Source organism: Sinocyclocheilus anshuiensis, unplaced genomic scaffold (assembly GCF_001515605.1).
Source record: "Sinocyclocheilus anshuiensis isolate Anshui unplaced genomic scaffold, SAMN03320099.WGS_v1.1 scaffold442, whole genome shotgun sequence".
In the NCBI taxonomy this organism is placed as follows: domain Eukaryota; kingdom Metazoa; phylum Chordata; class Actinopteri; order Cypriniformes; family Cyprinidae; genus Sinocyclocheilus; species Sinocyclocheilus anshuiensis.
Genome location: NW_015542354.1, coordinates 251,351 through 264,491, shown reverse-complemented (window position 1 = coordinate 264,491; position 13,141 = coordinate 251,351). Strand labels below are relative to the sequence as shown.

The following is a 13,141-nucleotide window of genomic DNA, read 5'->3' as shown; positions in this document are numbered from 1 at the left end:
ATTAAGCGCGGTCCACTGCTGCACACGTGCCACAATATCGATACAGGGCCAGCTGTATCGATACTCGTATCGTCAAATCTCTGTGACGATACATCGTCGTATCGATATTTTGAACACAGCACTACTGCTCTCGGGCGGCTTCATGAGTGCATTAATCTATTATTTGTTCCGGAGCAAATAGTTTTGGCAAAATCTCACCATGTTTATTAGGGGTGGGGGAAAAAATCTATACAGCATATAATCACGATATTTTCCGCGGCAATACTGTATCGATACACGGACGCCAAGTATCGATCTTTCATTATACTATTTGGTAGAATAATAAAATTAATTTCTTTACAGTCCACTAGATGGTAGTGTTGAGTTTTTTTTCTGGTGAGGTCAGCTGGGTCACCTTCACCATGAAGTAAGTTAGTAAAATAAAGATGGCAGCATAGCGGAAAGTTATCAGGAAAAGCCCCGTCTGTGTTTAAATCGGATGTAAGACTGTTTTATATATTCTAAATTTAACAGTAATTTACTTTCAAAAGCCCCAATTGCTGAAGGGTCTGCACAACTTTTTTGTACAAGTTCAAGTTGCATTGCTCAAAATACCTGTAGTAGCACAGCAGTGCATACCTGTTTACATTTAATTAAGGTGGACTAGATTAGACTGTAATACAAATAATTGAGTTTGTCAGGTGCATACAACATTTATGTCAGGTTTTCGTGAAAGTGTTGGTCAGTTTGTCTGCTTGACAATCCCTATATATATATATATATAAATAATCGTGACACAAGTATCGTGATAATACCGTATCGTGGGGCCTCTGGTGATTCCCACCCTAATATATATATATATATTTCTTTTTTCAACCCTCTACATTCGTCAAGCGATCTGTGATATTTTTCAGTTCATCTGAATGGATGCGCAGTGTTTGTGTATTTGGCATTACGTAAACTCTAGTGTGAAGGTCGTTGCTTTCTCTCACACGCGCAAAGAGCGAGAGTCTTACATAACATGCAGAATTGATGCGCTACATGTAAACGATATACTTTGTTGTACGCGCAAACGACAATCTCATTGGCTGGCGCTCGCCTATTATCGTCCCTGTTTTGATTTCAGCAAATCAGTTCGAGCAAACGCACACAACCTGATTAATATTCATGAATCCAGTAGATTCATTAATCCTTAGTGCATTTTTATATTGTTCTTATTAGTAGAATTCGTATAATAATAATATCTTATCAGTATTATTGTTCGTTTTTTTTTTTTTTTACAGGAACACTGAATGACCAAAAAAAGCACCAGGCCTAAGTTCATGGTTACCAAGTTTTTAATTCTAATTACTAAACTTCTATTATTAAATAATACTTGATTATCATATTATAATGCTTGACTGACTGATATTAATAGTATACTTTCAGATATTTAAAAAGCTGTACCATTTTACAAACATTATATATGTGTTTGGCGATTCAATTGCCAAGGTGTCCGTAGAGGGATGTTTTTACTCTTCTCTTTGGAGCTTGACAGCCCATGGTTCCCATTCACTATTGTTATATAAAAGACAGAAGCTCAGACATTCTGCTAAATTCCCTACTTTGTCAGTCATTTGGGCTTAAAATAATATGAGGGTAAATAAATATTAACAGAATTTTCATTTGTGGTTGGACTATTCCTTTAAAAAAAATGTATTAAGACAAAAAGAAAATGTATTACCCTGCGAGTAAAAAATATTACAGTGTATATTACCTCTCCTCTGGCATCCCGGTGAGCTGTGCAGTCATGATGGCACTGGCCCCTCCCCCACTGTTAATAAGTTCAATCTGCTCCCTCTCCTCACGCTTCTTGTGGAGGTCAGAGTTTGCACTACGCCGCCGGCTCTTCCACCTGTTCAGATCCTGCAATGACAGAGGTGAAAATTGAGTGATAAATTAAGAAATACCGGGAAAGAAAAAAAAATCTGTCTGACAATAACATCAGTGTGATGTGTGAATAATCTTAAAAAAAAAGGGGCAAATGAGTCTTCTCCAAGGCCAGTCCAAAACTAAACATTACTGTTTTTATTTGGCTCACTGAGGACCCCCACAGTGCCAACTCAGACATATCAACATCTAGGAGAAACTTAAAGATGCTTTAGGCAACATTTTATGGAGTAACAAACAGAAAATGTTGCCAGAATCGGATGCCCTTAGTAATTACATTTTCCTCTGTGACTAACCTAGCCTCCGAAAACAGCCAAAGTAAATACTTAGCTCACCTCCCTCCCCTTTTTATATATAATTTATATAAAAATTATATTTATATACATATACTTGCAAACATACATACATATACAGTGCCTTGCGAAAGTATTAATTTATTTCACATTTTGTTATGTTGCAGCCTTATGTTAAACTGCTTTAAATTACTTTTTTTCCACATCAATCTACACTCCATACACCATAATGGCAAAGCAAAAACAGAAGTCACAACTTTGTAAATTTATTAAAATATAAAAAACTGAAAAAAGTACATTGCATAAGTATTCATTAACTCATTACTTAGCTGAAGCACCTTAACAGCCTCAAGTCTTTTTGGGTATGATGCGACAAGCTTTGCACATCATCATTTGGCAATTATCTGTCATTCTTCACCTCACCTATTCACCTCTCAAGCTCTGTCAGGATGGATGGGGGCAGACACACATTTTCTGGTTTCTCCAGAAATTTTTGATTGGGTTCAAGGCCAGGCTGTGGCTGGGCCACTCAAGGACATTCACAGAGTTGTCTATAAGCCACTCTTGCTGTGTTTAGGTTCATTGTCCTGTTGGAAGGTGAACCTTCTGCCCAGTCTGAGGTTCTGAATGCTCTGGACTAAATTTTCATTAAGGCCATCTCAATATTTTGGTGCACTGAGCTTTTCTTCTACTCTGACGAGTCCCTCAGTCCCTGCCGCTGAAAAACAGCCCCACAGCATGAGACTGTTACCAGTACACTTTACTTTTTGGATGGTACTCTGCAGGTGATGAGCAGTGCCTGGTTTCCTTCAAACATTATGCTTGGAATTGAGGTTCATCAAACCAGTTGCAGTGATGTTTGTCCTTCTGTAGGTTTCTCCCATCTGCATATATGATCATGGAGCTCAACTAGAGATACTATCAGCTTCTTGGTCACCAGTCTAGACTAGGCCCTTCTCCATCAGTTTGGCCAGGAGGCCAGCTCTAGGAAGAGTTCTAGTTGTTTCAAACATCTTCCATTATGGATAATGAAGGCTACACGATTATGTGAACCTTCAATGAAGCAGAATTTTCTGAACTCTTCCCCAGATGTATGGCTTGACGCAAACATGTTTCTGAGCTCTACAGGCAGTTCTTTTGACCTCAGGGCTTGGTTTTTGCTCTGATATGCATTTACAGCCATTAGACCTTTTATTAAAATGTGTGTGCCTTTCCAAATCATACCCATTCAAATGAATTTGCCACAGGTTAACTTCACTTGAAGTGTAATAACATCTACAAGCAATATGAATGCTCCTGAGCTAAATTTCAGCTGTCCCAGATAATGGAATCATTTAAGTTTTTTATTTTTAATCAATTTGCAAAGAAACCTGTTTTTTGCTTTGCAATTATGGTGTATGGAGTGTAGAATGATGTCGGAAAAAAAGTAATTTAAGGCAATTTAACATAAGGCAGCAACATAAAACATGAAAAAAAATGAAGGGGTATGAATACTTTCGCAAGGCACTGTGTATTAATTAACCTGTCATTAAACCTGTTTGACTTTCTTTCTTCTGTGGAACACAGAATATGATATTTTGAGAAATATACTGTTTTCTGAGAACTATACTAACAATATACAATATATTGTTTTTGTCTATACAATTCTTAAAATATCTTCCTTTATGTTCCACAGGTGAAAGAAACACATACAGGTTTAAAACAACACGAGGGTAAGTAAATGATGACAATTGCCTTTCTTGGGTGAACTATCCCTGTAAACATTTATTTTATTATTCAAATCTGTGTGTTCAGTAGTTCCACAACCATGATGTAAAAAATGTTATGCAAATAAGCATCACTTACTTCATGCCACTTGGCTTCACTTTCCTTTATTCTGTCCCGGATGCTTTGTAACTGCTCCTGCTGAATTCTCTGTATGGCTGAGGGGTCAAGGGTCACCTCTCCAACAGACCTCTGGTGAATATGCCGTGACCCCATCTGGTCAAAGCTGGAGCAGGTGTCAGACTCCTGTGGAATGGGCTCCAGTGTGACGTCACCCATAGATTTGCTTCTGTTGAGTGGAGATGGACATGGTCATTTAAATGATAATCTCCACTCAAAAAAACAGAAGTTTGGAATGTTGACTTTTACGCAAGAATAATTATGTTATACTGACATCTAGAGGTTAAGACTTGAACTGTACCCCGTAAAAGCGGTGTTAAAGACATTAGCATCATAAACTAAATAGAGAGATAAACCAGCATAAACTGCACACAGTGATGGAAAAAATAATAGTATAATATTACAATACAACATAGATAAGCGTATGCATTAAAGCTTATGCCGTAAAATAACGATTTAACGATGCAGGAGAGACAGAATTCAAGACACTGCTATATAGCATGTAGCAATTTGTAATATGCTGTGTGATGATTGATTTTATAATTTACTTGAGGGACAAGTCCTTCAAAATGCACACATTCCTATAGAAAAAAAGCAGCCTTCGTAATGGAGCCACAAATGCAAAAGCAATCAGGAGTTTGTTATTGCAAGATGACACTGAAGCAACATCAAAAATTGCAGAACTCACCCTGTGTACCGAGAGTGTCTCATGGGATATCTGGGAAATCATGAAAATATTTGATTGTGAAACTGTCTTTATAGTAAATGGATATAGTTTTTGTTTCTACCAATAAAGGATCAATTAAAAAGAAGAGTGCACCCACAAATAAATTCATTTACCCACCCTCATGACTTACTATCTATCATGGAACACACACACAAAGAAAATAAATAAATCAATAAAAATAAATTATTCACAGCTGGTATTTTTATTGGCCCAAAAAGTTAATTTGACATTTCAGTGCAAGTTCTTTGACTTCAGACTGTGACATGTCAGATAGACACAAAACATTACAGCATATGAACAGAGCTCCAGTTGTCACAATGGCATACACACAGAATTGATAACATTATATAATGATATCTGTGTAGCAAAACTATTAAAATCACATGTAACACTAAATCAGCTCAAGAAACTCCCAAGAGATCTTTAGTTAATGGAGATTTTTGGTTAAAGCCCACTGTAAAACAATCGTAAAACAAATGTTCTAGGTTTCATTTTGATGGGATCTTATAGAAATTACTGCACAAATGCAGTTTTAGTGGCTGTTTGCAGTTATTCACTGTTATTAAGTTCAACTTTCCAAAACAGCCCTTTTTCTATGCTTGCAGAGGATGTGCTCAGGCCTTTTTTTTTTTTGAATCATACACAGCTTGGGCCAAGTCAACTCACACCAATAAATATGAGGCTAGGGAAATGAAACACTGAAATTAAGCTCAGAGATTAGAAGGATGTTACCAAATTAATAATTTGTTACACTCTCAAGATGGCCACAACTGCTACATTAGATCTAAATTAAGCTCCATTAAAAAGGAAGCAAAGTTTTGGTGCAAACATACATAGTATCTGCCATATAAATTGCTTTTACCAGCTAAAACATTGCTGCATCAATATTGCAAATCGATGTTTTAGCAAATGAAGTAAAGCTAAAAGATTACGCTGATTATTCACCAAGTATTTTATACATTTTTATACAAACATTCCGCACATATGCACTTAATTAGCATACAATATCCTTCTCCAAATATATACTGTATGGCTTGAGTTAATTATCCAATGCACTACTACACAAGAAAATTAAAAAAGTAAGAATGTCTCAAAGAGTGTGGAGGGATTTGGAATCAGGTGAAAAGTTTGGAGCAGGTGCAGCTAGCCAAGGAGTGATGTCAAAATCAGAGTCGTCCTCAGAGGAACCAGACATCTTTCGGCTACAGGAAGAAGAGACAGAGAGACAGAGAAAAGGGAGGAAGCAATAGCAGAGGAAAAGACCATTTTAAATAGATGAAAAAGAAAGAACAAGTACAGGGAGTCACATAAGTATGTACTACACTTAACCCCCTTAAGAAAGCCATTGGTTAAAAGAATTATAATAAAACAATTCAATTAAAAAAATTGGGGGGAATTATGGGGTGAATTTTGGCGAAAACAAATCAATAATATTGATTTATTTTATTATTATTTGATAAACCTGATCCAAAACAGTCAGGAATACATTTCATAGTGCAACTTGCTGTTGTGTACTTTAACCAAAAATGTTATTACGTTTTAATATTTTTACAGGGGTTGCAATTTTGATTCAGTGGCTCTATGGGGGTTAGGAATATGGACATTTTTTGAAGAAAACAAGCATAGGAGAAGTTCAGTAACAGCAATTATGACAATTTATAGATTTCATTTCACTTCTATGATAGTCTTACTTTGAACTGGTGGGAAAAATGGGGTTCTCTACCAGATTTCCAACTGGCTCTATAAAAAAAAAAAGACCTTCTTTCTCCTTATGACACAAACCTGAAGCCCTGCATCTTCTTATACCATGGTCTGCGCTGGGACCCTAGCCTGATCTTTTTCACATGTAGATCTTCCTCAGGTGTCCAATATTTGGGCAGGAACTTGTCTGAATCGGCATTGATGGAGGTTTGATGCTCCGAGACGAGCACCCGACGGACGTAAAGGTCATCCAGCACCGGATCGGCATTTCCTCGGTCCTCATCAGAGTCACTCGTGCCATTGTTTAGGGCTCGCTGAAGAAACTCTTCCTCCAAAGTGGCTGTTTCAAAGTCTGCCCGTCCATTTACAGAGGGAATGGATGACACGCTGCTTCCCAAGACAGAGTCATCCGTATGAGATGAGTGCAAAAACGTCTCCAAGAAGCACATGCACGAACATGCATGCAAAACTGTTAACCGCTTTTTTTTAGCTAGTTAGTGGAACACACAGCAACATCAAACCACAAGCAGTTCTAGTAATGAGATGAATGAACAGCAAATTAGTGAAGACCCACACAGTGCCAAGATAAAATTGAAGGATCACGCCAAGCAATTCTTCCAAATGAGCTCCACTACAGTAGAACACCAGTTTAGGAAAAACTAAGCATGTCTTCTAAATTAATAAGCTTATTCAGTTACAATCAACAGATGAACGAAAAGTAGTAAGGGCCAGTTGGATGTACATAAGCACAAATATTAGGGCACCACGGTAGACACAGTCTATATTTGAAACACTCTCTAAACTCTGACCTCTGGTTTGATCTCTGGGGCGGCACTGCGGCCAGCCGTGAGGCATCTGACAAGGTGAGCCATGACTTCCTAGCACTTGGGGTCACCATAGGGGCCAACCTGGGTCCTAGAGGCTTTGAAGGGATCGCAAAGTTCGCAGGGGCCACGGAGGTTACAGAGCGAAATCTGCGACTCGCTAGGTCGTCCTGCACAAGGTCTGGTTCAGCGCGATCCGCATCAGAGTCACTGTCACTCTGGTAACTGCTTGCCCATTGGAGGAAGGCAGAAGCAGGAGGGAGGTCGTGGCATAAGCCCCTCCCACTTTCACTACAGCCAAAAGATGGTGGACAGACTAAGAAAACCACCTCCAATTACACGCACAATATATTTGTTACAGCCAACCCTGTTACATAAGAAACTATCAACAATAAAACTGAAGAAAAGACCATTTTATATGGACAATATTAATAATTTTATTACAATTTAATTTATGTTTCTTTTAAAGGGGTCATATGATGTTGCTAAAAAGAACATTATTTGGTGTATTTGGTGTAATGCAATGTGTTTATGCGGTTTAAGCTTCAAAAAACACATTATTTTCCACATAATGTACATTATTGTTTCTCCTCTATGCCCCGCCTTTCTGAAATGCGACGATTTTTACAAAGCTCATCGGTCCTGAAAGCGAGGTGTGCTCTGATTGGCCAGCTATCCAGTGCGTTGTGATTGGCTGAATCCCTCAAGCGTGTGACGGAAATGTTACGCCCCTTACCATACTGTGTTTCCATGTGTCCCGGCATAACGAGACAAAACCAATAAAACCCATTACAAACGAGGCATGTTGCATCCAGTGGGGACATAATTACTGATTATTTTGGATTTGAGACTTTAGTCTTTGCAACTTTACAGATCTTCTTTATGCACCAAGAGCTTGTAACACTCCACAGAGAAAGGAAAAATTTTAAATCGCATCATATGACCCCTTTAAGTTTGAACAGCAAACCTGCATGATCTCAAAGCTCAAGCAGGATATATACATGACGTTAAATATATACATGTTATGCATGTTTAATGGAATGAAATTCAAAATCCTTTAATAAAAAAAGTAGGTTTTAATAGGTCAAGTTTTCCTTGAATGCCACAAAGTGATCAGCTGAACTACACACGGTGAATAGGGCTAGACGATATAGTGTTAAAAATTATTAATAATAATAATAATAAACTTTAGATTAAAATAAATAAAAAATAAAAATAAGTAAAAAATATATTTATCTTTTCATTAAAAGGCATGAATATATTTGCACTTATTTTTTTATTTAATGTTCTGATACAAATGCAAATAATGTAGATTAAATGTTTTAATGCAAATAATTACAATTAATTAAAAATAAAGTTAAATCGATGATATTGTGTTTTATTGTCATTTATTATAGTATATTTTACTTAGTATTTTACACATTTGTATATAGAAACATTATACACTGAAACATTTACCTACATAAAATGCCATGTGAAGACTTCTGTGAGCATGAAAACAAATGACAAAAACAATATTCAAGATCATTTTAAACTACATAGAGCATTTAAGATTCTTAACGGCCTTCTTGGAAATTTTAGTAAGTGAATTTAAAACAATTTAAAATTCAAAACCCATTGACACCCTGCTGTATATCTGTTATAAGCTTAGCAAAAGTTGTCATCCAACATTTGTATGCAGAGTCAGTTTCTGAAGCGAAGTGAGCCAGAAAAGAGTGTATCATACCTAGTGAAGTTGCCTGCATAACTCCTGCCTCCCTGCTGGTATTCCTGCCTTTTCTTCCTCAAGGCAGATGGGACATGCACTCTTTCCCTGATGGGGGCATCACTTTTACTGCCTTCTGCCATCCTGAAGCAATGCTCCGCTTCTGCGTCACTACAGCAACCTGGGAGATCACGACAGAGTAAAAGAAAGATGATAAACAAACAAAATCAACAGTCAAGTGAGATGTCAAATACACCTCGCATATTTGTGTGCAGATTCTGTGAAGAGGTCTAGAGCAGTCACGCGTTAAGAGTCTATTGCTTGTTTTGTTGCTCTTCAGTATTTACTTGCAGGCTACATGATGCCACGGTCTTATTTTTGTGTGTGTATAGTTCCTAAACAGCACTTTATTTTGCTTTGGCATTACCATTTTAGTATCATGACAACCCTAGAGCACCCCACAGTCTTCCATCTTTCAGTTGGCATCAGCTCTATGCATTACCGAATGGGTGTGGAACGATCAGGAATGTCACACTTGCGTGAATGGATGGGGTGAAGGGACAAGGTCTAGGTAGCAAACTTTCATTACCAAGTGTTTGAGAGATGCAATATCAAAGTCACAAAGTCAACAAGACATTGTGATTTTAGTGATAACACTTAGAGATATTTAAGCAGTATGGACCATTATGTCTTGAAGCAAATGTTTGACAATTTTGCTCAATTGAGGTTAAGAAAAAATTAGTACATTTACATGCAAACTAATAATCAGTTAATAATTGGATCGATGGCTCAATGGGACTGAAATGCCTTCATTTAAACTCCTTAATTGATCCAAATTAGCTTCACTGGAATGAAATTTCAATCTGATTAAAAGGTGTAGATCTTAAATAATTTGTTAAATATGAAAATATTAGCCATTCGCTTACTGCAAAACTACTTTCTCAATTGGATTCAGAAAGACCTTGTGCACATGCACAGTCATGATGTGTATGTTTATTTAGGTCATACAACGTTCACTTTATTTACTTGATTTATTTACTTATTTATTACGAAGTGCTCAGTAAAGCGGACACTGAATATTTGATAAAAAGCGATATCAGTTAGTTCCAGTAACACTCCTACAGTGGCTTTCTCTGTTGCAGACTGACAGACTGCATTTGCACAGAAATTTTGTTCTAAATAAATGCAATGACCATGTAAATTAATATTTGAATCAGATCACAAAGGTTAGGGTGTGTACACTAACACTACCGTTCAAAAGTTGAGGGTTGGTAAGATTGAATGTTTTTGAAAGACGTCTCTTGCAAATGCAGTCCTAAGACTATTTATTTGATCAAAAATACAATACAAATGTTAATATTGTGAAATATTACAATTTACAATGTAATTTATTCCTGTTATGGTAAAGTTAAACTTTTAGCATCATTGCTCCAGTCTTCAGTGTCACATGATCCTTCAGAAATCATTCTAATAAGCTGATTTGCTGTTCAAAAAACATTTCTTCTTGTTTTTTTTTCAGGATTGTTTGATGAATTGATTAAAAAACACTTTTTAGAGAATTTTTTGTAACAAATGTATATGTCTTTACTGTCACATTTAATCCATTTAAATCATCCATGCTGAATAAAATAATTACATTTCTAAAAATAAAAACAAAACTTCCTGACTCAAAACTTTTGAAAGTGTGTATATAAACAGTACTTTCAGAATCTGAAATGTGATTCAGTCAGATTAATGAAAATCAGTGCATGTTAACACACCCATTGTCCACTGCAAAGTTCCCACTGTGATGACCAAATCAAATAGAGCACAAGTACAATAAAAAAAGGACATTATTACACAATTACATACACACAAAAAACAACAACACAGACACACACAACCAGTCTTACCTTCACTGCCGACTCTAAGTGTGCAGTCTGAAGCCACGCTAAGTGTGCGAGACTCCACTGAGTCCATGCTCTCAACTGAGTCCTCTCTCCTGTAGCCCGACTGCTTCAGACTGAACAGATCCTCCCTGTCAGAGAACCAGCCCTCTGCGTACCCACTGTCCCTCACACTCGACTTGGCCTGCACAGACTCCTCCAGAGCCTGAAGAAGGTGAATAAAGAGCCAAAACTTCAGAGAGGGTTGAAAAGTGAGTTTTAGTAAACAGACTTGAGCTCCAGTAGACTTTTACTGTGGTTTTTCCATTTTACTGACTGAAGAAATTACCTAAATGCTGAGCAATATATCGATCAATTCTTTGATAATTACTATGCGGAGACTGACAACACTGACTTACGCTTGACTGAATCATTTTATCAGGAGCCAAAATTAATGGGGAGTTCTGGACCTGCATGACATCCTTTGTAAAAAAACACAGAGTCCAATCACACGAGACTCAACTGTAAGATCTCTCTATTTTAGTAATGTAATGATTCGGACTAGTGAGGGGCTTGTTTGTCTTATGGATATATTCCAATGCATAAACACTTGATAGAAACTTTATGTGAAATGTTTTCAAATTGAATGAGAAGGTATTTTAAGTTGTAGACACATTAAATTGACATTTTATCATTGTGCAACAAATCTCAGACTTACACCCTTGTTTATTTTCTTATTATTTAATAATAATAATAATAATAATAATGTTTAAAAAATCACTTACGGTATTAAAGTATAAACATCAAACTGGCATTTCATCATTTGCACAACAGAATCTCACATCCTTGTTTTATAAATACTTTATATAACAATAAGAAGAAGAAGAAGAAGAAGAAGAAGAAGAAGAAGAAGAAGAAGAAGAAGAAGAAGAAGAAGAAGAAGAAGAAGAAGAATTTTAAAATAGATATGTAAAAGGTATTTTAAGCTAGTATAAACAACAAATTTACATTTTATTGTTTGTGCAACAACTCTCAGACTTGTTCATCCTTGTTTATTTTATAAATATTTAATATAATAAAAATAATAATAGTTATTATTATTATTATTAAATATTTTAAATGATTTAAAAGTAAATTCTTTACATTGAAGGCATTTTAAGCTATAAACAAAAAAAAAAAGAGTTTTAATTGTAAAAATTAAATTAAATAGTTAAAAATTTAAAACAACGTAAAAGTTTCACTGTATTAAAATGTATTTTAGGTTATAAACACATCAAACTAACATTAATTGATCTTGTGCATTAGCTCTCAAACTTGCATTGCACTTCCTTCAATAAAAGAAAATAAAAGAGAAAAGGGAAGAAAAAATAAATTGCATCAAAAGTAAATACCTTAGATAATGCTGTGCCCAGCAAACCTTCAAAGGCTTTTAGATTCAGCTGTGGTCCAGTGTAAAACGGATCAGACTGGGCCTTCCTCCCCAACCAGTATATAGTTATCAAAACCTGTATGTAATAACAGGATGATAGAAAAAGTGGTAAAAATTAGTTTTTGGAAATACTTCATGAAAATTCCATATGGTTTTGAAAATACCTTTGTTGTATAGACAGGGATAACAGAGCAGTGGTTCTCTCTAATAGGGCGTGGAGGTCCACAACAAACCTTTAAAGGGGCCATTAGATGACTTAATAGTATTTAAAATAATAAATTATAATTAATATATTAAAATAATCTAACTGAAACCATTTTTCTTCCATATGGGGGGCCTTCAAATACTGAATAACAAAATAACAGTCAAAAAGGTTGAAAACCACTGTAGAGAGAGGAGAAGATACAAGGTAGAAGGAACACAAACTGAACATTACAACAACAACGGAACGCCGGACTCAAACTCAATGTCCACGTGAGCATCATAACTCAACTTCTAACTACAATGCCACATTTCAGACAACTAACGCATATATTAGTGGGATAGTTCACCCAAAAATGAAAATGTTGTCACTATTTACTCACAGTCATGGGGTTCCAAACCTGTATGAATTTCTTTCTTTTGGTTCTTCAAAATATCTTCTTTTGTGTTTAACATAAGAAAGAAACTTATACAGGTTTGGAAGTTTGGAGTAAATGATTACAACATTTTCATTTTGGGGTCAACTATCCCTTTAAACAATATATTTCTTCTAAATATCCGGGCAGGGACACCGGCAAAGGATAAGTATCGCTTTTTATTTCTC

General features: G+C 36.1%; 1 protein-coding gene across 1 annotated transcript in view; it reads right to left on the bottom strand.

The window, feature by feature from the left end:
• lmo7b (LIM domain 7b) overlaps positions 1–13,141 on the bottom strand; it is a 38,019-nt gene that overhangs the window by 17,904 nt on the left and 6,974 nt on the right. The window contains exons 6-13 of the mRNA XM_016490301.1: positions 12,501–12,540; positions 12,299–12,412; positions 10,935–11,133; positions 9,064–9,223; positions 7,323–7,628; positions 6,595–6,900; positions 4,047–4,254; positions 1,736–1,884 (exon numbers count right to left, since the gene is read on the bottom strand). Coding sequence (XP_016345787.1) covers positions 1,736–1,884; positions 4,047–4,254; positions 6,595–6,900; positions 7,323–7,628; positions 9,064–9,223; positions 10,935–11,133; positions 12,299–12,412; positions 12,501–12,540 — 1,482 coding nt within the window. The remainder of the gene's footprint in view (positions 1–1,735; positions 1,885–4,046; positions 4,255–6,594; positions 6,901–7,322; positions 7,629–9,063; positions 9,224–10,934; positions 11,134–12,298; positions 12,413–12,500; positions 12,541–13,141) is intronic.